General features: G+C 38.7%; 1 protein-coding gene across 3 annotated transcripts in view; it reads right to left on the bottom strand.

Annotated features, from left to right (window-relative positions):
• LOC101169108 (synaptotagmin-7-like) overlaps positions 1-22,488 on the bottom strand; it is a 97,792-nt gene that overhangs the window by 51,330 nt on the left and 23,974 nt on the right. For 2 of the 3 annotated variants that reach the window (XM_023955760.1, XM_023955758.1), the window contains exon 2: positions 9,648-9,751. In XM_023955760.1, coding sequence (XP_023811528.1) covers positions 9,648-9,751 — 104 coding nt within the window. Of the gene's footprint in view, positions 1-9,647; positions 9,752-22,488 lie in introns of those variants that run through there. The other variant, XM_023955756.1, reaches the window with a different exon arrangement.

The raw sequence follows: 22,488 nt of genomic DNA, 5'->3' as shown, positions 1-22,488 counted from the left end.
AGCATTATAGTTCGCTGCCCCTTATTTAATGACGTAAGTTCAAAAATAGACCATTCATTGACGGGGCACATGATGGTGCGGTGCGCCCTATAGTGCGGAAAACACGGCGAGATTATTTTGTAGTGTACTTCCAGATTGAAGAACTTTTGAAAACAAGAGAAAGTGGGCTCATGTGCAGTTCATGAAGAAAGTCCTAGGCATTTGTTACACAATTTCCTTTTTACTCAGCACTTTGAACAATTTTGCAGTTTTTTCTCTGATACAAAACTGCCGAACTTTACAACACATTGACAGGTGAAAATTAGATCTTCCCCCCTCTCTCTCTCCATGTATTTTCTACTATACCCACTGTCTATCTCCTCTGCTCAATATACACATTGCAGAAGACGGTTAAAACAAAGAGAAATGTGTGAGGTGTGTGAAAATAAATAATTAAAAACTTGAGATGGCAGCATCGAAAATTTATTGTAACGTCCGGCTGCACGTAATTAATAGTCAGAGACGGACGTTTCCAGATATGAAGCCTTTAATGTTGCTTAAATGGTTGCTGTCGGCCGCAACCACGCCAAACACAGCACAAAACAGAAGACTTGCCCTGACGCTGTCTCCTCATTTGATTTCCGTTCACACTCGCTCTCACGACACTCCTTTATATTCACTTGCTCCCCCGTCCCCACCCACACTCTTCCAATCATATTCATCTAACTGACTGGAGCACCAATGTAAACATAGAACACAACAGATTCACTTAACGGTGAGGATAGCAGCACAGAACAGATTAGCACAGCTATATGTCGGTCGCTGCAGTATGCTTGTATGTATGTGCATTATCTATTATGCATAAGGGATGGTGGGCCAAGACCATGACTTGTTTCGGAGACTTACAGCAGAGAAAAAGAACCGCTGTGCTTCAGAAAACTATTTCCCTTTCATTCTGCAAAAACAACATAATCCTAGTAATGCCTTATTCAGGTGTCCTTCATTTAAAAAGGACATTTAAATAATCCTTTTTCAGAAAATTGACTTACAAGTTCCCAAAAAATAACCAGTTTATATTTGAGTGGCAATTCGTTCAAATTTAATCTGCACATGTGCTGAAAGGGAAGCGCTTGTGACTGGGTAACAAACCTTGGAATTGGAACCAGAGGTGCTAGTTTGAATCCCATTCCAGATGATGATTTGGAAACAAACGTGGGAAAAAAACAATTTATTTTTCTGCTACACCATTGAAGATGGGTGACAAATGAAGCGTTGTTGGACTTCCCAGGATGAGGCCAAGAGTTTCCCTTGAGAAACCCAACATGAGAGGAGACAGAGTTAAAAGTACCACTCCGCCTGCCTCAACTGGCAGTGCAGCGCCTTCCAACACCCAGCTGTGTTTGTTTGCTGTGAATTAGCAGGCAGCAAGAGTGTGCATGCTTGCTCAATATTACCCACATCACACCATAATTAGAGAGGAGGGCACTATTAAATGGATGTCTGCTACTTGTTTTTAGCATCTGTCAAAACATTAAGCAACTACATACCTGTGTGCTTTAGTACTCCAGTCATAGAGGCAAATAGCATGGATAGGGCTAAGAAAGTAGCCAAAACTATGTCCACTAATATTTTAACGTGTAACAGTAATATTGAGGACCCACAAAATGTGCTGCTGCCATAATTCTCCCTGACATTTCACATTCAACTTCTATACTAAATGAATTCCTTTTTTTCCTTTGAAAGGCATAATTACCATCATCTGATTCAAAACCATCTCTCTTCAAAAAATTGTAAGGGAAGCCCGAATGAGACCGCGCGAGGATGTGAAAGATGTCGAGTCCAATCGCAGCCACACTCACAACTGTGTCATTCAAACAGCACAAGGTTCACAAGAAGCAGGCGGAGGGTTTCTGAATGCTAAACAGTCACTGCTGCTCAAACAGATGTTAGAGACACCACCTCTGATGGCTAAAGATCCCTACCACCACCTACAACACCATCCCTGCTGACATCTGTGAGCTCCACAGCACAGGGGCTCCATAATCGCATTATGGGAGCATCATTTTACCATGATGCATTTAGTTGCTGCTTTTAATTACAAGTGACTTCATTTGATTTATGATAAACTTATAAAATTCAGTGAATTAAGTCATTTTGAAGCAAAAAAAATTTTGTTACGAAGAGGAATTACAAGATACAACCCAGACGAAGGTAGGTTAAGCCTCTTTTCTGCTTGGAGAACCAAGCTGAAAAGAGGCTTCAGGAAGACATAGGAGGTATATGAGGAGTTTTGCAATATATAATTTCACTGTTTGCCAAAGCCAAATCGGCACTTGTCCAAAACATTTTTTCTATGAAGAACTGAGTCATAAACAAAACTGGCATGGGTCCAGCCTCAACTGACACAAGAAGCTTCAGGCTAACAATTGTTCTTAGGGAAGCTGACGTGGTTAAAGCGTACTCACAAATGTTTGAAAAAAACAAACCTTAAGGTGAGACGAGACCTGTTTTGATTGTTGGCATTTCTAAACTACATCTAGAATATTTCGCACAAGGAAAAAAACCCTGTTGTACTTGGAGGTAAGCTGCATTTATATATAAGGGCTGTTAGTCAAAAGTAACTGTGTGTATGCAAATTATACCACATGCACACTATAATCATGTGCTTAGTGATTGTAGTTCTGCCAAAGAGAAGAATAAAGTGATCAAGGGGTATTGAGGCAGAGGGAAACATATTTATCACAAAAGTATATTTCAGAAGAACCGATTATCAAGCTAACAGGGCTTTGTGGGTGCTAGTCACAAAGAAAAAACAATAAAATCTAGAGGATTTGGTAATGGGGAAAATGATTTTCAGCAAGATCAGTATATGTAAATAAAGTAATCGGAAACACGTTTCTCATCATAATAAAAACAGCTTTTCATCTCAGTCACGCTTAATTATTTTGTACATTAGGCAGCTGCATTTATTATGGTTTTGCACCCGTTGGCAGATGACATTTTTCCAAAGTAAGTGGTTTGAGCACTACAAAGCTCTTAATTAACATCTTAATTCCACCACCACCCTCCCCCAGCTGAAACAGATACACCCTGAGGCATGGTACGAAAGGACCGGGACAAAATGGACTAATATGAAAAAATTTATAATTTACATATAAGAGAAAGCATATTTTAATAACTGATCTTGACCTTTGATGGGTCAGGAGGAACACAATCCCTTATTTTTAGCTCTGAAGCTACTTTTATAGCACTGCTGCAGGATAAAAATAAGATTCCTCCACAGCAGCGCTCAGGAGAAGACCTCAGGGACTTCCAAAGATGATGACAGCAGAACTACCTCCATCCACCACGGGAAACTCAGAGTCATTCGCTGCTCTATTTATTTTAAAGTGGAATATCAAAAGTAATGTGATGCTGAAGCGACAGATCTCTTGTTGCACCACTGTTCCCTTTCTGCATGGACCATTTCCTCTCTGCATGCTGTTACGACATCAACTAGTAATCTAGACACCTCACCTTGGTGGAAATTCTTGCACCACAAATGGTCTTATGTAGTGAACCATGAGATGGTTGGAGTCTGGCACACACCGCGGTTCTGCCACCTCACTTCCTCAACAGAGGAAGAGAAAAGACTGAACTTGAAAGAAGTGATTTGTGTTCCTGGGTTTTCCACGCACAACATGAGTCAGAATTCAATTAATTTCAAAAGCTTGCATATCTATAAAGAATCAGTCCTGTGAGGTGGCAGTGGGGACAACAGCTCTGTCTGCGTAATGGCTACCCCCTTTTAATCAATCACATTTCATAACACATAATCACAATGACACGCCCTCTATCAGAGGTCAGCCAGTTTGATCTGAAGAATTCTTCCTCACTAGGTCCATGTATCAGGACAGACTACTAATATCGGTGAGATTAGTTTGTGTCAATGAGGACTGCTAAAGCACGCCCTCTTCATAACAGTATGTCATCATGAAAAATAAATCACCTCTAACACAAAACCCAGTGTTAGTATTCTACTTCTGAGCCAAACAGACAGTTGTGTACAGATTTTATTTTATATAGCTCTTTATGTCGATTTTTTTACCCCAGAAACTATAGTTAGTTGTATTTTAACACCTGATTGTTCTAACTATCAGAACAATACAACAAGATGAGGGTCAAAATGTGTCACTGTATCATAAGTTGAAGATTAAATGTAAATACTGAAAGCATAAAACAATTTATCACCCCAAAGTATAACAAAGTTATCTATCAGTAGAAAGGAAAAATTTAATTTCAGCAAAAAAAAGTACATTTTTTATACACAAGGCATACAAAAACAATTTTGTGTATCCATTTGTGGAGCAAAGCTGTGGAACAAAACCAATGTCCAAAAATAAAAGATTTTAAGAACAAATTAATAGGATCATTGATAGATCTCTACATATTCAAGAAATAAATAAGCTGTCATATATCTGAAAATATTTACGAATACAAATTTGAATCGTGTGAGGATTCAAATAAGATTTAAATGGAACCAAATGAGTGTTTTTACATGACAAATGTGTGTCAGATGTTTCCACATGTGCATGCTTCTACATATATATTTATCTATAGATGTAGTTAGATATATGTAGTTGGGAATTACAAACTGAATGTTTACTCACTAGAGAGGGAACAGGACTATCATAGATGGTGGGTGCACTGGGAGTGGTAATACATTTGGTCTAAGGCATGCGGGTCAGATTTTGTTAAGTTGTTACTGCTTCTCACTTTATTATTTTTTTACATATATATTTATTGTGATTATTTTATCTTGTCGTATTTTTCCTTTTAAAGTAAATATCTAAAATAAAATATTACCATGACACATGAGTACTGGTGTCACTACTTTACCATTTCAGAAGTTCTGAGCTACATTTTTCCTATCTTTAACACTTTGACAAATTATTTAGCACAAACCAGAATTGGATTCCTTATACAATCCATTTCAAGCTTGCAATCTCTAGTCCAATAAAAAATAAAAAAATAAATCACTGGTCTGTGTTCACTAGTAGGTGAACTATATATCCACTGCAGTGGATATAAAGACAATGCGCTAAACTTGAGAGTATAAATGATCCAAAAAGGGATGTAAGCAGCTTGGGTTTTATATCGAAAAATTAACATTACAAATCCAAGAGTGGTACACATAAAAAATTGGAAATTGTCTCATTGGTAAATGTGTAGTGAGGAGGTTGTAGCTGCTTTTTCAGAGAACTAGCTGACCCAGCTGGGTTTTCTTCTGCATGCTTTTCCTCCTTGTTTGATGCTTTTAATCCCCAAACAAGCAGGTGTTGCAACTGTATTGTTTTCAGACAGAATGATCTGTCCCCACATGGTGCAATGTGCTAGCTGACCTGACCAGATGACAGCGGGACATTTTCTGCACTCCTCACTCTGTTCTCAAATACGCAGAACTGCTATAGTTTGTCTTTTGTTTTGTTTTTTGATTTGTTGGATTTAAAGTCTTCCATCTGTGTTTACATTTATTGTCTTGCTTCTTGATATTATCAGATGTTTCTTGCTGTTAAAAACTTGACTTCCTGTTTTCATTTCTGCAGATGGATACACCAGTTTTTCATTTAGCAAAACATTTCCCATAGTAGAAAGCCTTCCCACTTTCTATAGTGTCAGATCCTTGTCATTATTTTTCTTTTTTCATCTCCACTTCATGTTTTTCAGCGTTTCCCCCTTGCAGGGTTCCATGTATTGAATCTTTTTTGTCATTTGTTTCTTATTGTTCTGCCTCCTCAGTGCAGCATTTTGGTCTATTATTATTACTTTTTTCTTCACAACTAGTTCAATGAACCGTTTCGTCTTTTTTTTTTTAGAAGACTTTAAATGTAGTATCAATAACCAAGATGCTGGAAGCTCAGATGCTAGTGCCCACCAAGCTCATCATTGTAATTCCCCCCAAAGAAAAAAGATACTACAGTTAAATTTTTGTTGCTTTTTTTCTGCCTGTAAGAATGAATTGGGTCTTTTTCTTCATCATCCTCACTCCAGGTCTTTCCTCTGTCTGTTTTTCTTCTCATCCATGAATACAAGTCTTTAATGTTGTTACTTAATCGTCTTGCTTTTGTCTTATAGCACATCTTCCAATAATTGTGTGTTTGTCTGTTTCTTGTCTGTTCAAACCCCAACAGGTAACAGCATAAGGCCTCCCCAACTGCATCTGGTATTTTGTAAGTTTCTACCTGTTTTTCCATTTAAAGGGACTTGTCTGCACTTATGCTTATTGCTTTCCCAGTATGGGAAATTACACTAATGATACTTGACTGCAAGACATGAAGAGATAGAACACAAACACTGCACCAAAGGTCAGAAGAGAGATATCATCATTCCCAAACTGCACGATTGGGTGCCAAGCCCCAGTAACAAGCCTCAGCAGTCTTAACACAAGAGCCTTTGACCTGAGTTTGAAGATCGTAACCAACATGGGCACCAGTGACCCCTGAAGCAAACTACAAAGATTAAGTGAAGTACCTACTGAAAGTCTACAAGAGGAATGAAAGCAACTTTGCACACAATCCTTTCTACAACCATCATTGAGACAGATGAACTGATGTACAACAGTAACAGGGATTCTTGAGGTTCTTGACTTTAAGATAAACACCACACATAACAAGCAGTTCCCTCCATGGAAACAAAGGCCAAAGACAAAGATCAAGGCAGCATGCACAGAACTCATCCAGCTATCAGAGCTGCGAAAAGGTGTTCTAAAGAAAAGGATACTTAAGAAGTACAACCAATTTAAATGTAAACTACCAAGCAAAGACTTCCAGCCCTAGAAGCCCATCTTAAGATACACTAGAAAGATAGAGGGCATAAAGCTAAGATAAAAAAAACAATCAAAAAAACAATCAAAAGTGTAACAACATGGGAGCAGACCCGCAACAGATAGAGACTGAACAATAGTGACAAAGCATTTGGTAGAAATAAACAAAATTTAAGACCAATGCTCAGCAGTTAGTTACTGGCTGTGGTGGCAGCAAACCCTGTCACGCCCACAACAAATGAGCAGTAACCCCCCTTAGGCACTGGACACTTTCTTTTTAATACGTTTATTATTTTAGGCTCTTTTTTCTTTAATAAACGCACACGTTTCTTTGAGTTAAAATTGACATATATTCTTTGTTTTCAGTATTTATTTGTAGCACATAGATGTACATATAATTGTTTAGTTTACTCATTTTAGTCCGTTTAATTAATGTCACCTGTTTAGAGTTGACAGGGCTAAGGGTGTGGCTGAGGTTCTGCTGTGCTGTGAGGCCTGGCCAAAACGGGAAGTCAAGTCATCACAGCCTTTAAATCAGGGGTGTCAAACTCATTTTCACTGAGGGCCACATCAGCATAGTGGCTGTCCTCAAAGGGCCAGATATCATTTAATGAAAAATAAATGTACCAACTCCTTAATGTTAAGTAACTCAGTTATTCATTGTAACTTTTTAAAGTGACAACTACAGTTGCATAATAAACATATGTTTGCTTGTTACTCTAGCATAAATCCTTTACATTTGATTCTTTCAGGTTATTTATATGGACAGTGTTTAAGTCCCAATGTATAGTTGCCCAATCCGATATTTTAAGTCAGATTCCCCCTAGATATGAATGAATACACACCAATTTTAGTTTTTTAATTTAAGAAATTAAAAACGTTTATGCTCTCGCGGGCCACATAAAATGACATGGAGGGCCACATTTGGCCCCCGGGCCTTGAGTTTGACACATGTGCTTTAAATGTTCCAGTCAGGCAATTGGGCAGTCGCCATCCACAGTAGCCTCCAAGGGGAGAAACCATGGACTTTTCAATGTTTATTTGCTTTAGTTGCTTCTGTTGGTTATTCATTTTGTTCTGATTTTGCACTACTGTTTTTGTTTTTGTTTGTTTGTTTTGTTTTCCACCAAGAGACCAATTTTTGTGTTTAGTCTTTTCTGTAGTCTTTGTTAAATGTTGTTAGTTTCCCCCCAAATTTTCTAAGGTGGTCTGATCAGCCACTATATATGTTCCCCTGTTGTGTCTTTGGGTAGGTCAGTTCATTTCTGTTACTTGGTCTGTTCAGTTGGTTAAGTTAAAGTTAAGTTTGTTACCTGGGTTAATTCTGTTTCTGTTAATCTCTTTTAAGGGCCCAGTTTGTAAATTATCTTCCTTTTTCTTTGGCCACTCGATCCCTCATACCGGCTATGAAAGCTTACTGTACTACATGACCGTCTGGCAGCACAACTGAACCGGCTGCTAGTGGATGGGACCCACCCTGATCGGCAAACAAGACCGGACAGTCCTGAAGGACCCCTGGAAGGGTGCAGTCCCATCCAACTATCACCTATTGACCACTTAGAAGTGGTGGCTAGTATTGAAATCACACATCCATTCACTCTTACACTCACACCTATGGACAATTTAAAGTTGCCAATTGACCTATAAAGCATGTTTTTGGATGGTGGGAGGAAGCCGGAGACCCCGGAGACAACCAACGCATACACGGGGAGAACATGCAAACTCCACACAGAAAGGCCCCCCATTGATGTTCTGTTTCAAGTCCCCCAGCCAGGACTTGAACCAGGGGCTTTCTTGCTGTGAGGCAAGAACGCTAACCACTGTGCCACTGTGCAGCCCAAGGGCATATATAGAACACTAAAACCAAATGGTTAGCATAGTGTACTGAAACATTTGAGCAGTGCATGGACTGGAAGTACCAAAATCAAGATAGAAAAACATAACAGAAGGTAGTTGACTATGAACAAGCTAGGATTCTGCAGGACTTCCAGATTCAGACAGACAAAATGAGTATAGCAAACTGACTGAATACACTAGTTCAGGAAAAGAATAAGAAGGCCTTATTGAGCCTGAGATATAGAGACATCAGGGAGAAGATTAAGAAGTATCAAGGGCTATGGAAAGAGATGGAAAAAATGTAGAAACGGAAGGGAAGGCAACAGTATTCCATATGGTAAATGGAAAACTCCAGCACTCCAGAGAGGCTCCAGCAGATTCCATGGACAACATCCAAGTCTCTGTTCAGAAGAGCACAGACTGAGGAACATCTAAGATACTACACAAGACCCTCAAACTCCCAGACCTCTGGTAGAGGGCCAAAACCTGAAGAGAATCAGTTATTCACAGAGTGAGTTGGGATTTTTATTACTATCATTAGTCTTTAGAGTCCTAACCTTGGTTGTGATTTTGGTGTTCTTTTTTCATCAAGAGTTTTTCAAATGAAGTAACGTAAGTATTGTGATTATTTTTTTTTGGGATGTAATAAAATCAAAAGGTGCAGAGGAGAGTCAAGAAACTCAAACTTTTTAAACCTGCTGGATAGAGTTGCAAGCTATAAGTTTAGTTTCTGAGGGGATTTCAACCCAAATTTTACACAAATACGTTATTACGTTTTTGACCTTTGGAAAATTCCGCAAACATCGTCTTTCTCACTGTCCAGCATTTATTCACATGACATTTCCTAAGATATTTGTAATGTTTCTACACATTTTCCTTTTATTTGTGTCTTTTTCTGCTGCCCTCACAATTTTCATGAGAGCTCTATGATTATGAATTTGCATACTAGTAAGGCAGCAAATGGAAACGAGCCACAGTGGATCTGTTCGTCAAGGTTGAATGTTTTTGTGCGTTGCGTGTACAAACTCACCAGCTTGCGTTGACACCATCCACAGACGCCACAGAGAGCCACCAGCCAAACTGCACACACTGTCACCGCAAGGGAGACCAGGAAAACACTGAGGGACACCGAGCCTGCACACACACAAAGGGAGACAAAAAAAAAAACAGTGCATGATGCCCCTTTGCATAAAATAATTATAAAACATGGTTGGAGTTAGTCATGTCCCAGCATACACACTGACAAGGACAGATCTGAAGTGAGGTCAGGCTTTCTCACACCACCTTTACTGATCACATGAAGCTGAGAAAAATACAATCTCATGGCTAAATGCTTTTAGTCGGAGGATTTCGATACATTTTCTATAAGGACCTCAACCAGGTCTCACTCAGCTGCACTCACGTCACTGTCATGGTGTCACGCCTTGTTAACTGACAGGCTGAAAGTGAAGGGGTGGGGGGTGGCTCATGATTAATGGGTATCAGTAGATGCCCAGTGAGAGAGGCAGCTCTGGAAGAGTCATAAAAAAAACATCATTCATTGCTGTTCTGGAGCAGCTGTGTGCGTGTGTGTGTGGGGTGTGTGTGTGTGTGTGTGTGTGTGTGTGTGTGTGTGTGTGTGTGTGTGTGTGTGTGTGTGTGTTTGTGCATGCATGCATGTGTGTTTGTCGGTGGACATCAATGCTTAGTATTGGGCTGCACGTTCTCCCCATTTAAACAGGATCCCTCAGTTTTGTGCCTGCACACAGAAAAGATGCAAAAATATTTAAAATGGTGTTTTCCTTCTAAGAATTCAGATCCCTAAGAATAGAAATAAATGTGTCAGAATGCTGTCTCCTCAGTGACAAACACTTACAAAAAGCTGTCCCTTCCCAGTGGCAGTGTCATTCCCTTTCTTTGCATGTCACCACTGTCTGGCCTTTTCAGTTTATCTCTCCATCATATCCATGAATTATTTTCCTCTTTACCACGTCCTTTGGGAGAAAATCAGCTCAGAAAGGAGCAACAGTGGCAGTAAGGTTGTCTCATACGGAAAGGTACAACGTTCCCTTAGCCTCAACTTCAGATTTGGAACAAGGGGAATGTTCCCTAGAGGACACGCAGAACAGCAGTGTCTGTAGAAACTTTTTGTGAAGTAGACTTCATGGGCTTTCTACACTCCGGCCGTGGTTCGGCAGACTTGGTTACATGGTGCAGGGAATCCCAAAACAAAGTCAACCTTCAATGGGTTTTAGGAGAGAGAAAAAACACCCGAAACTGTTGTTTAGGGAGATGCTGCCAAAATAAGAGCTGGCCAGAAAGCAAACAAACTTCAAAAAATGCTGGCTTTTACTACTTAGTAGTTTCCCCTTCATCAGCACATTGCGCTTGAAGACGAAACGTCAACTGACTTTTTGTGATTTGGTGCTTTTCAGATTTACCTCATAATTTTCTTTTGTTTTTCTAAAAATGCACAGACTTATTCTCTTATTTCTGCTGGATATGGAGCTTGCAGTCATACTTTTGGTAAAACGCACCATGCCTCACTTGTGGTTGAACCAAGAACTCCTTTTAGAATTGTTTAGTCTGCATCAAAGTCCAGATAAACTTTCAAAACTGACAAAGGTAGAACTTTTTTTTTCAGCTCTCTCCTGTCTAACAGCTAAGCAAACAGAAGAGAGCTGAAGGCCTCTTGTGTTGGACATATTTTACTGTTACAACATGGTAGGTAGGAAAATATTTAAATAAATATATTTTGGTCATGAACATACAGCCCAAACATTAACACAAACAAAATTAATCAAAATACACGAATATTGGCAACAATTAAGTCATTTTTTTCAATGGGTTAAAATTAGTGAAAAATAGACCTGACACATGAAATTCATCAATTGGGTTTTTATCTATTCAATGACAACATGCAAATACAGACTTGATAGATTTGAAACTGTTCCCTTTTGAGTTTTTAGGGTAGCCAACACCAAAGGATTTCAGAGGTAACATCTATCTTAATTGACTAATATTTAATCTAATTGCTTTTATTAACTCTTTTTTATGATTCAAATTAGAGAACTGTGGAGAATTTGGTTTAGTTTTTTGTTTAGATTTTATATGCGTTATTAGCAGTTAATGGTAAAATGTGCTTTTGGCCTTTTAAGGCCAGATGGTGATTTAATGACACTTAATGGTGCCCTGGAGTTTTCCTGTAATCACATTTCCACTCCCTTTGACTGTTAGGAGCTTTTTTACATCATACTTGTCTATAAATAAGTCTTTGACCTTCAAAAATGGGATTGTGCAATCTTTCCTATGTGAACATGCATACCGGTATATGTTTTAATCTTTCTCAGTTTATTTGTGTGTTAGTAGCTCACCTAACTGTTTAATTTAACAGAACCAGTTTTTAACAAAGATATTTGCAGTATAATATAAAATAAAAGCCATTTGTAGTTATTCTTCATATTACTAATATTACATCTTTGTTTGTTTTAATCCAATTTGCATTCAAAAAGTAATACATTCAAAAAGTAAAAGTCAAGTCTAACTGCTGAAGTCCTATATTTAATGCCATTAAAATGACCTAAATAAATTAGAAAGTCATATTTCTTGACATAATAGCCAATTAAACTTGGCATAAGTCGTTAAAGTGAGTTAATACGAATCTTTGCTATAAAAAAAAACTATTTACATTTTATTTTGGGCCGCCAGAACCACTATCTCCACTTGCTTCATTTTAACACCACCAAAAAATCAGGTTAAAAATAACATTTAAAACAATACAGTCTAAACATGACAATCGGTCTAACAGTTGCCCTGACGACCGCACGTTAACTTTGTTTATCATCTTACAAAAGACTAGACCCCAACTAAAAAAGTCATTATTCAACTCTTCAATGTTGCTCTGATTGTAAAGATCTGATCAGGCTAATTGTCATTAGAATCAGGCGTATTCCTTATTCCATCTTTAGTTTTGGTGAAAAAGAACTGCAACGGGGTGCTGACATCGAAAGTGTCAATGAAACTTTTGTTTTCTGAATGAAACAGCATCCTAATTAGATGCTCAGAAATACACACTTTGTACTTTTTACAGTTTACTGCACAGCAGGACATCATCTGGGGCAGCAATGGATCTGGAACGTATAGAGTTGGATTGTCACCAAGCTTGGGGCATCTGGTAATAGCAGAGCTGAGTGGCTCAATGATGGATGTTTGGATGTGTGTTCAGATCCATGAAAGCCAGCGTCCTGTGCTCCCGCTGAAGGTCGGAAGGTGGAGGGGGGTGGCAGGTAGGTGGGGGTGATATGGTTTATGAGCCATAGCAGTCATAGGAGCCATGGGAACAGAAAGCATCCCCCTAAAATGCTTCAAAGAGGGGTCCACTTTGCTATGAACAGTGGACTCTGCTTCCCATTCAACAGAACTCCTATCTGCTTTTACAGAAGGCTTAAAAGTACAAGCTGTGCTGGAAGATTAAAAGAACGGAATATACTGTGCTGAGGTTTTAGGCAAATATGCAAAGCTTCACTGGCTGCAGAGGATCATTAGGGTGTAAAAAGACGGCAAAACATGTAGATATCACAGCCCTTAGGAAATTGTATTCATCTGTCCTGCTGCGCACACCTTTTTCACTGTTTCAAATAGTGATGCATTGGTGAAGGGAAAACCTCACGTCTATTCTGAAAAGTAGAGAATGGCAATATAACCTGATCATTTTAAACCCGATTTTGAATGGAACTCTTTCAAATGGAAGGAGGGGAACCCCATCGGTCATGGCAAAACTGAGTAAAAGTGAAAAGTGAGGCAAACAAGCCAGTGAACCCTTTGATCAAAAGCCTTTAGAAGTCAGAGCACTCTTGAACTTGAAAGTGGCTTGTTTGTTTTAGATTTCAGTGGCTGTCTCTTTTATATGCACATAAAAGCGAAAGTAGATGGCCCTGCGATGAATGGTGCCAATGATGTTTTAAACGGCTTTGTAATTAACCCTTTGTACTGATAAGAATGACAAGGATGAGGTCACAAAAGAGGTTAAATGCGAATGCTTTTATGGCAGAATGGTCTTTAGTACATATCAAGCTTTGCGGTGGTCACACAGCTGAAGGTGCAAGCGATCCGGTCCACTCCCAGAGCTAAGGTGCCGGGAAAAAAGGGCCGGTACTCACGGGTGGAAGACATTGCTAATTGGAGAGGCAGAACTGGAGCAGCGTGCAGTCAGCATGCTGCCAAACTGTACTTGTATGCTCTGAGAGAAGCACCACAGAAGCTTAGCGTACAAAGCTCAAACAGCCTGTTCACCACTTCAAAGTTCACGCTTCTTGAACCAGCTTAACTCAGTTAAAGTAAGGATGATCCATCAGTGGTTCCATAATTGTAGACAGAGGTTATACCCTTGCCCAAGTCAGATGGTAATCTAGACAATGATAAACCACCACCGATTATTGGACATGTTGGTGGCAATAGGTCCATTTTCATTTGAGGACAACTTTTGCCTCAATGAGTCTTAAAAAACAGAGGTTAAAACTTTTCATGCTGACCTAAACCATCAAGTTGTTCCCTATAATCTTTCCACACAACACTAAGTTCCTCCTCTTTTACTGTACTGTACTTCACTGTGTTAAATAACACTAACATAATTGGTAAATGACATATACTTTTATAGCACTTTTCTACCTTCTTAAGGCCCATAACACTTTACAGTCACAGTCCCATTCACCCTCACACACACACACATTCATGCACTGATCGCGGCGGCTCCGCTGCCATACAAGGCACCAACCTTTAACCATCAGGGGCGATATGGGATTCAGTGTCTTACCCGAGACACTTGGACACACGTGCGGGCAGGGCAGGCAATTTTTTAATCAGAGGTCAACTGCTTTACCTCCGCATCACGGCCACTTCTAATTCACTAAAAGAGAGCCAGACCATCACTAGCTGCTAATGCTGGCATCATCACAGCTGAAGTGGCACAAAAAAGTTCCTTCTGGAGATCCCAACATTGAGACCTACTTAGTTTAGCACACTTGGTCAACATGCTCATTGAATAGGGGTACACTACTGCTAAATTACACCAATATGTTATCCAATCATCCATTTTCTAAATCCACTTATTCCCCTTGGGGTCGCTGGAGCAGAATCCAGCAACTATTGGGCTAGGGCTTGGTACATCCAGGGCCACACTGAGACAAACAACCACACAAACTCACTTTCCACAAAGATCCCCCTAAAGTTAATTTAGAGTTAACGTAGAGTTTACTTTTCAGCCAGCAACACTCCTTGGTTTTAAATATGACACACGTAGTCAGATGCAACCTCCACAGCATTTACATCATGCATCAGGTCCAACAGCAAACTGCATTGAGAGAACTGTCAGATAGTGCAATCTACAACACACAGTGCAGAACAGTCTGGTGTCAACATCCCCACAGCAGATGAAAAGATCAACCTCCAGTCTACCCTTCATCCTGTGCAGAGAAACTGCAGCAAGGCTCACCGCAATTCCCTCATTCACATGCAACTGTCGTAATAACAGTCCTGCGACAGAAATCCCTGGAAAACAGCTAACCAAGTTACTGTGTTGAATAAAGCACAAGGCTTGGACTATTAGGTTTTAGTTGTTTTCTTCTTTTTCTTCAAATATCCACCTCAATGATTTGTTGCAGTGCAGAAACGGATTAAACAGAACACTAAAGTAGCAGCTGAGAATTATCTACTGCTTCAGCAATTTTAATCATTGTTGCAGTGTTCTCTCCAAGCTACCAGTTCCACCAGCCTGGACAGATGTCTATTGTAAAAGATTACATTTTCTAACACTGAAAACAAGTGCTTCTCTCAACAAAATATTGAGTAAATAAACTTTACTTTTTTTTTTATTGGAGTGTAAGTCCCACTCCGATCATCTTCTGATCTTTTGTAAAAGCATTCCACGTGGTCTTTAAATTATGATTGTGCAGTTTTTAGCCAAGATCAGGTTCTACATCACAGCTTCAAGCATTTAACAGCATATTTTTCGTCCTGCTTCGCAAGAATTTAAATGATTTAAGACTCAAAAATCATTTTTTAAGTGAAATTTTCTTTTTATATGTCCCACATCATCAGAAAAAAGACAGAAGAACCTGTTAAAAAATACCAAAAACAGGATTTTCATTGGAGTGGGTCTTCAAGTCATTTTAGAAGACATAGTTCAGTTACACTATTAGGTTTCAGTTGATAAAGTTTGACTCAAGTAAGGCAAATACCAAATAGAGAAACACATTTTATTTTAGTTTTAAATTGTTCTCCTTTAACAGATGGGTTTTTATGGGATCCCTCTTTAATGAGCAATATGTCAGTATTACTTGCATGCCAGCTGTACGCATGCTTAATATGTCAATTTTTCAAAACATCCTTTTATACTTTTCCATTAATGTTTGCTTCTGGGTTTAGTTTCTAACTTTTTTCTACTGGCATTGGGCTGATTAGAAGTGGGCACTCGAATTCTATTCCCTGCCAACAAAACTTAAAAAAGAAATTCATATCAACTGAAACAACAGTAGATGTTCAATCCAATTAATTACCCTTTTCAAGCTAATTAGCAATAGGAAACAAGCAAAATTGTTTTTTGTTTATGGAAGAAAAAACATAATGAGAAAAAAACAGAAAATATAATTCTGCAGCAGACACTAGAGCCCCATGCGCTCCAAATCACAGGGTTGTGAAGCACATCAGTAAAATTCTGAGAGGTAGCGGGCACCTGTGGTGAGGCTGAGTGTCTCTTGCATCCCCTGTAGGTTACATGGAGCTTTGCCGTTTCTCTGGCCCCAATATGCTACCCGTGGCTCAGGTGCAGCACTGCTGCGCAGTCAAAAGAGGCTTCTTCACTGTTAAAGAAACAGCACTGCCACCCACGACCGTCTCAGATGAAGGATAAGACCCGTCTCTGCCCAGTGACAAGCGAGGCTGTAGTTTGACTAACAAGATGTCATGTGACACAAACAAGTTGCACATATAATAGCACCATCTGTTGTGTGACCATTTAAAGACGTCCCAAAGGCAGGACGCAGACAGCAGGTTGTAAAGACCAGGAGCGACCTTTAATAGCAGCCAGGCTGATTCAAAATGGACAAATCTGTAGGAAGGTGATTTAAAGAAGGTGAGTGCAAAGAAAAGAAAGGAAAAACAAAAGCAGCTGCAAATCAAAATCATAGCTGCTATAGAGGCCAAATCAGCCATGATCCACATACAACAGATTTACAATTAAATGCAGGCGCAAAAGCTAACCTATGTGTCTTAGCTATAAATTTGATATGCATGGTCCGATCCACCATAAGAAGGTGAGATAAATGCAGAAAATGAACAGTAGATACAATCAAGCCTGGAAAAATAGAAACTTAACTAAATAATAAATAACAAAAACACTGTCGGACAGGATAGACTAGGACATCAGGACAAATCAAAACAATAAACTTGCATGGGCTAAAGCAAACATGGAGCATTTTGTGCTTCAGGCTGTCAGGGAAGCAGCATTAAACAGAGCCAGTAAACACAGACAGGAGGAGAAACGTGCACAGAGGTTATCCATCATCAAGTAAAACAGCAAGACAAATGCATCAATTAACTAAACTTGGGATGTAACAACAAACAACTAAATGAGCACATGGAAACCAAAACACATAAAACACCAAACAGTAAAAACGGGCAAGACCAGAAATTATGCAGACCATGAAAAACTCACACAATCTGTCAGTGTCTTGCATGATTCCTTCTCTCAGCTCTGCAGCACAAAAATTAACTGACCAAATTAAAATAAATGATTTCAGTGAGTGAACCACACAGAGAACACAGACTTCCAAAAAAATTATTTCTCTCCTTTTACAAACTAACTTTCATTTGTGTCGCTGTCTTACATGAGGCTCATCTCAATAATGAATTACTAATAATAACAGCATTAGTGTCTGAAGAAGTCCACACTTTAACATGGGTTAATTGGCATGTCTGCTTAAATATCGTCCTAATGTTATTATTTGTCTGTGGAGCTCATAGACTAACTATCTTTCAGGAATGAATGAATAATTAATTATGGATTCAGCTTCTCATCAATTGCGCCTTCTGACCTCATGTTCCCTTGATCAAGAGGGAGTTCTGCCCTCGACTCTGAGTGCTCTGCCCAACCTGCGCCTCCTTTGTCTCACACTGGGACAAACAACCATTATAAATTATGGGCACTTGATCAAGCTGAATGATCTTCTGGTGGCCAACAGGCTTGAGGGTGTTAGAGCCACATCACAGTGCTCCAAACAAGCTATTATTCACCAGTCCCACTGGTGGCCTTGACTTTATTGACTTAAGTCTGCATTGTGGTTGTTGATACACTGAAGGTGGAGTCGTTTCCATCCCAGTAATGAGCTTGTGAGCTTTAAACTAAGGCAGTCATGGTCACCATTATTCAAGGTTTGGGAGCATTACATTACATTAAATTGCCTCTATACACTCTGCTTTATTTCTTCAAAGCAGGGTGGAGGTTCAGTAAAAACGGCTTTTTTTTTAAATCAGATTTACTGCATTTTTCAATCGTGCCTTATTCCACAAATATCAACAAGTTGACTAATGCTTAAACAGCCTACTAACTAAGTTCCTTATTTGATGTCTCTAATTAGCATCTTTTTCCATGTTTGCATGATGAAAGGCAAAGCTAGCAGGAAAGCTGCATTTTTTATTGAATGAGAAATCTAAAAAAAAGTTCAATCTAATGCTCTTGCAGACCCACTCCAAAGAAAATTGTGTTTTTGGTGTTTTAAACATATTCTTGTGGGATTTTTCTCATAGGGACATACATAAAGAAAATAAAGATTAAAACTGTGTTTCTGAGTATTTCTTTATTTAAACTGTTATGAATCAGGAACAGATGAAAAAATGCAGTCTGAAGAAGTTTGTAGCTGTGATGAAGGTGCAACAGTCGGCAGGCCACAAGCTCCCTATACGCTTTCTGATGCATCCACTTGCAGATGAACAGATCAAAAGATGATCAGAGTGGGACTATAACATGTTTAGCATTTGAAAGGAATTTGGAATTTTGATAATGTTATTACTTTATCTTATGCATAAAACAAAACCTTGAAAGTTCAAGCTTCAATAATAAGCATTAACGTGTTTTTTATTTTATTTTCTTTTGTTTAAAAGAAGATTAGATTTTTTTTTATAGCTCTAAATCTGACCGTAATGATAATAAACTTCCAGTAACTTGTTGCTTTATGATGCTTTATGATTTTACCCCTCTCTTCTATAGTCACCTATCTCTCCCTCTCGATGATCCCTCTCTCTTGTGCAGTCTCTTGTCCAGTCCAACAAAAAACTGTTACAAATATAAATAATATGAATAAAGTTTAGTATAAATTACAAAAGGCGGTTATATCGGAATAGAGCTGGAAAAGAAAAAGCCCGGAGCAAGCTTTGGACATTTCGCACCAAGCCTCATCCAAATGTGAGTACATGTCGGACAGCAACAGGCCTGTATGAACACCATGCTAAACTAACGTGCAGCGTGTTCTTGAACACGCCACACATGCCCAGTGTGTTCAGTGCATCACATGACTATGACTTCATGTCATAAACCTGCACTACAACCCAATTCCCTTTAGCTTTATTTGCCAATCACACTACAAACAGCTATTATAGTGAACGGTTAGGGGACACAGAGTTGAGTGGAAACTAAAAGACTTTTTTAAAAAAAACTGTTAAATACTATGCAAAAAAAATCCAACAAATTACAAAGAATAAAAAATCCAAACTGGCAGACAAACACAGAAGGGAGTAAAATGGAAGCAATGGTTCGCCACAAACACATAAGCCAACACAGAAGGAGATAAAGACAAAGGCCCTAAAAGTTTATGTGCCTGGAGTTTATACTTGAATGAAAAACAGGTGTGAGGTAATTAGCTAATGAAAGACAGCTGGGTATTCGGAACAAGTGGGAAACTTAACAGAATTAACAAGAACAATTTCACAATAAAACAGTAAGCAAAGCAAATGCAGAGGAGCCATCAATGAAAACAAGCCACTGAAAGCTAATGCAGAAATAGATTAATGAATCTCAGCAAAACATTCCAGCTATAAAATGACATAAAACACAAAAATCGCAATACTACACATGTTTTAAAATCCAAACAGTTCCATCTTGATCTCTCTCCTACCCCCTACCTTTTTTTTTTTTTTTTTTTTTTACAGACCTCAGCCTGTAGTGTAGCTTTCAGGGATGAATGTTCTCTGCTGCAGCTGTTAACTGCAATTGTCAGGCAGCTCTGAATAATTTCTGTCTACCATCACACCTGGTTCCTGTCGCCCCCCTCCAATTTGACCCAAATCAATTTAATAAAATGGTTTAAATATTGTGTCATTTGGACAGCCTAAAATTAGAACTCCAAAATGATGTTTTATTAATGTGAAAAAGTAATACCATCATTGAAATATTCCAAAAAGTAAAAAAGAGTTTATTTTTTCTTTTGACACTTCAATTTCGGGTATTTTTGACATTTTCAAAATTTCTGTGTGATTAAATGGGTGCACAGCACAACAAACAAGTCCTTGTTTTGCAGTCATGGATCTTGAGTGCCTTGCAGTCTCTGAGTCAACCACAAAGTCCGCAGTGTATTCTTGAGTCAAATGTGAAGCCATCTGTGCAACAGCTAAAGCTTGGCTGGAACTTGGTCATGAAACAGAGCAGTGATGCCAAGCACACCAGCAAATCTACACAGTCTTTGAAAAAGAAAAAAAAAACAAATCAAGAATAAAGATGTCACTAAGGCCCAGTCAATTCCTGTAAGAGGACTGAAACATTATAGAGGGGCTGTGAGCGGACCTTGCTGTAACAGATTCCTCCCAATCACTATGAAACAAACTGTTGTTAAGATCCAGATGTAATTATTACACTGTTATGTTAACACATTGACGAGAAAGAGCATTTGTTCTAGTTTGAGATTTTTACATGAATTTCACTTTTAAAATGTTTTTTTTTACTATTGCTTATGTTGAAATCACTAACACTGAAAAACAGACCCACTAAGGTTCTGCAGCTCATACTCATTATGGATTGTCCTGCAACATCTAAAGCTTGAAGGAATGTCTTCCCTGATTATTGCAAAACTGAGGATAACAACTGTAGTTATTTCAACACAAGAAATCATTTGCTTATTGCTCTTTACATTTTATAGTTTTAACTTCTTCTACTTTCTCTTGCCATGAATTTTATTAACAAATAAAATAGTTATAATCTCTTTTGCCAACATTTGATCATGATTCATCAAGCCTTCTACACCCACCAAATGTAAACTTTTTAATCATCATTTGCCATGTTCCACTATATAACTTTTAATTAATTGAATGCCTTCTTGGCCCCCTGAGTGGAAAGTTTCTTTTCACTTACGGCCATTCTACAACCGTCAGACACGCAATTTGGCTGCATCCACAGACGCATCCCCGTCCACTCGACACAGCTCAAGCCGAGTCACATGAAAGGATTCCGGGTCTCTTTGAGATGCGAGGGAAGCATGAAAGTGAAGAAAAAGCAAAGCAGGGAAACGCTGAGTGGGAGTGAAGGAAGAAGGGCTCAACTTCAATGTTATTGAGAAGAAATTTGTGGAGCTTGTGCATCTGCTTACAGACCTATAGCCCCCTTCTGCCCACATCTTCAGCTCAGTGCTGGTGACATCAATCAAGACAAAGAGGTCTGGATGCTCCAGATGTATTGTGGGGGTGGGTTTTTATAAAATCTAATCCAAGTCAATTGAAATCCTTTTGCCTTAAGGTATAGAAATGCATGCATAAATTGTCTTTATGTTGTACGTGCTGTATGCACACATACCTGCACACTTTTAATATCTATCTTTTAATTTCCTGTCACTTGAAAAATATTAGCCTAAATATTCCGTCTTTCAAAAAGGAAAAAAAAAACAATTATGCGGGTGTAATTAAAGTATTGGCAGGACAAGTAGAACTTTAATTGAATGACAGCTAAATGACAATGAAATGACAGTGAAGCAGCCTAGTCGCAGCATATCTGATAGTTTCTTTGAAAACCTCATCAGACCCAATGCAGTTACACAGTGAGCTGAGTTTGAAGCCTTTTTACATGATTGGGAAAGACACATGTCCCCTGAGCAAAGTTCATATAAAATCCAAGACGCACTCCTTCTGTCATAAATGAATTAATTTAGATTCATGACCATCTCTGCCTTTGTCTTCTACATTCAATCAAAGACAGTTCGTAAAATAAAAACTTAACGTTTTATTATAAGCTTGAGCGTGGTAAAACCCTAACCAAGCTGGAGACCCGGTCCGGACAAAGTCATCTCCCTCTACACTAAAGGTCGTTTTTTGAACTGCTCGGGTCGCATTGCTCGCAAGACCATTGGAAGGGAATCGCCCCAATCACTGAGAAATGTGACAAAAGCTGATGGCATCTTCCACGATAGGAATTTTACGCCTGTAGTACTGTAGTACGCCATTTAACCTGAACTTGTTTCAAGCACTTAGAATACACAATGGCAGGGCAAACTTCATCCAGAAGAATTGTGTTGCCATTCCACATTCCCAGATTTTGAAGACAATGCCGCTATTACTGCAGTCTAAATACATCACGGGTTAGACATTATTTTATTCTGACTCAGTTCCAAAAACAAAAATAAAAGAACACATTATTTTCTCTGCATACTTTCTAATACATATATAACTTTAGCTATATTTGGTCAAGATATGGAGCAAGTGGGAAATCATTTCCAATTTGCTTTTTTTTTTTTTTTTTTTTAAATAGTTATTTTAGTATGTGAAGGCTTCCAAAATAAAGAAATAACCTGTTGTACCACCTACTCTGTCTAGCACCATGAATTAACTAGATGTAAGTACATTCAGGAAAACTGCATATG

The sequence above is a fragment of the Oryzias latipes genome, chromosome 6 (assembly GCF_002234675.1).
Source record: "Oryzias latipes chromosome 6, ASM223467v1".
NCBI lineage: Eukaryota > Metazoa > Chordata > Actinopteri > Beloniformes > Adrianichthyidae > Oryzias > Oryzias latipes.
This window is presented reverse-complemented; position numbering and strand designations above follow the sequence as displayed.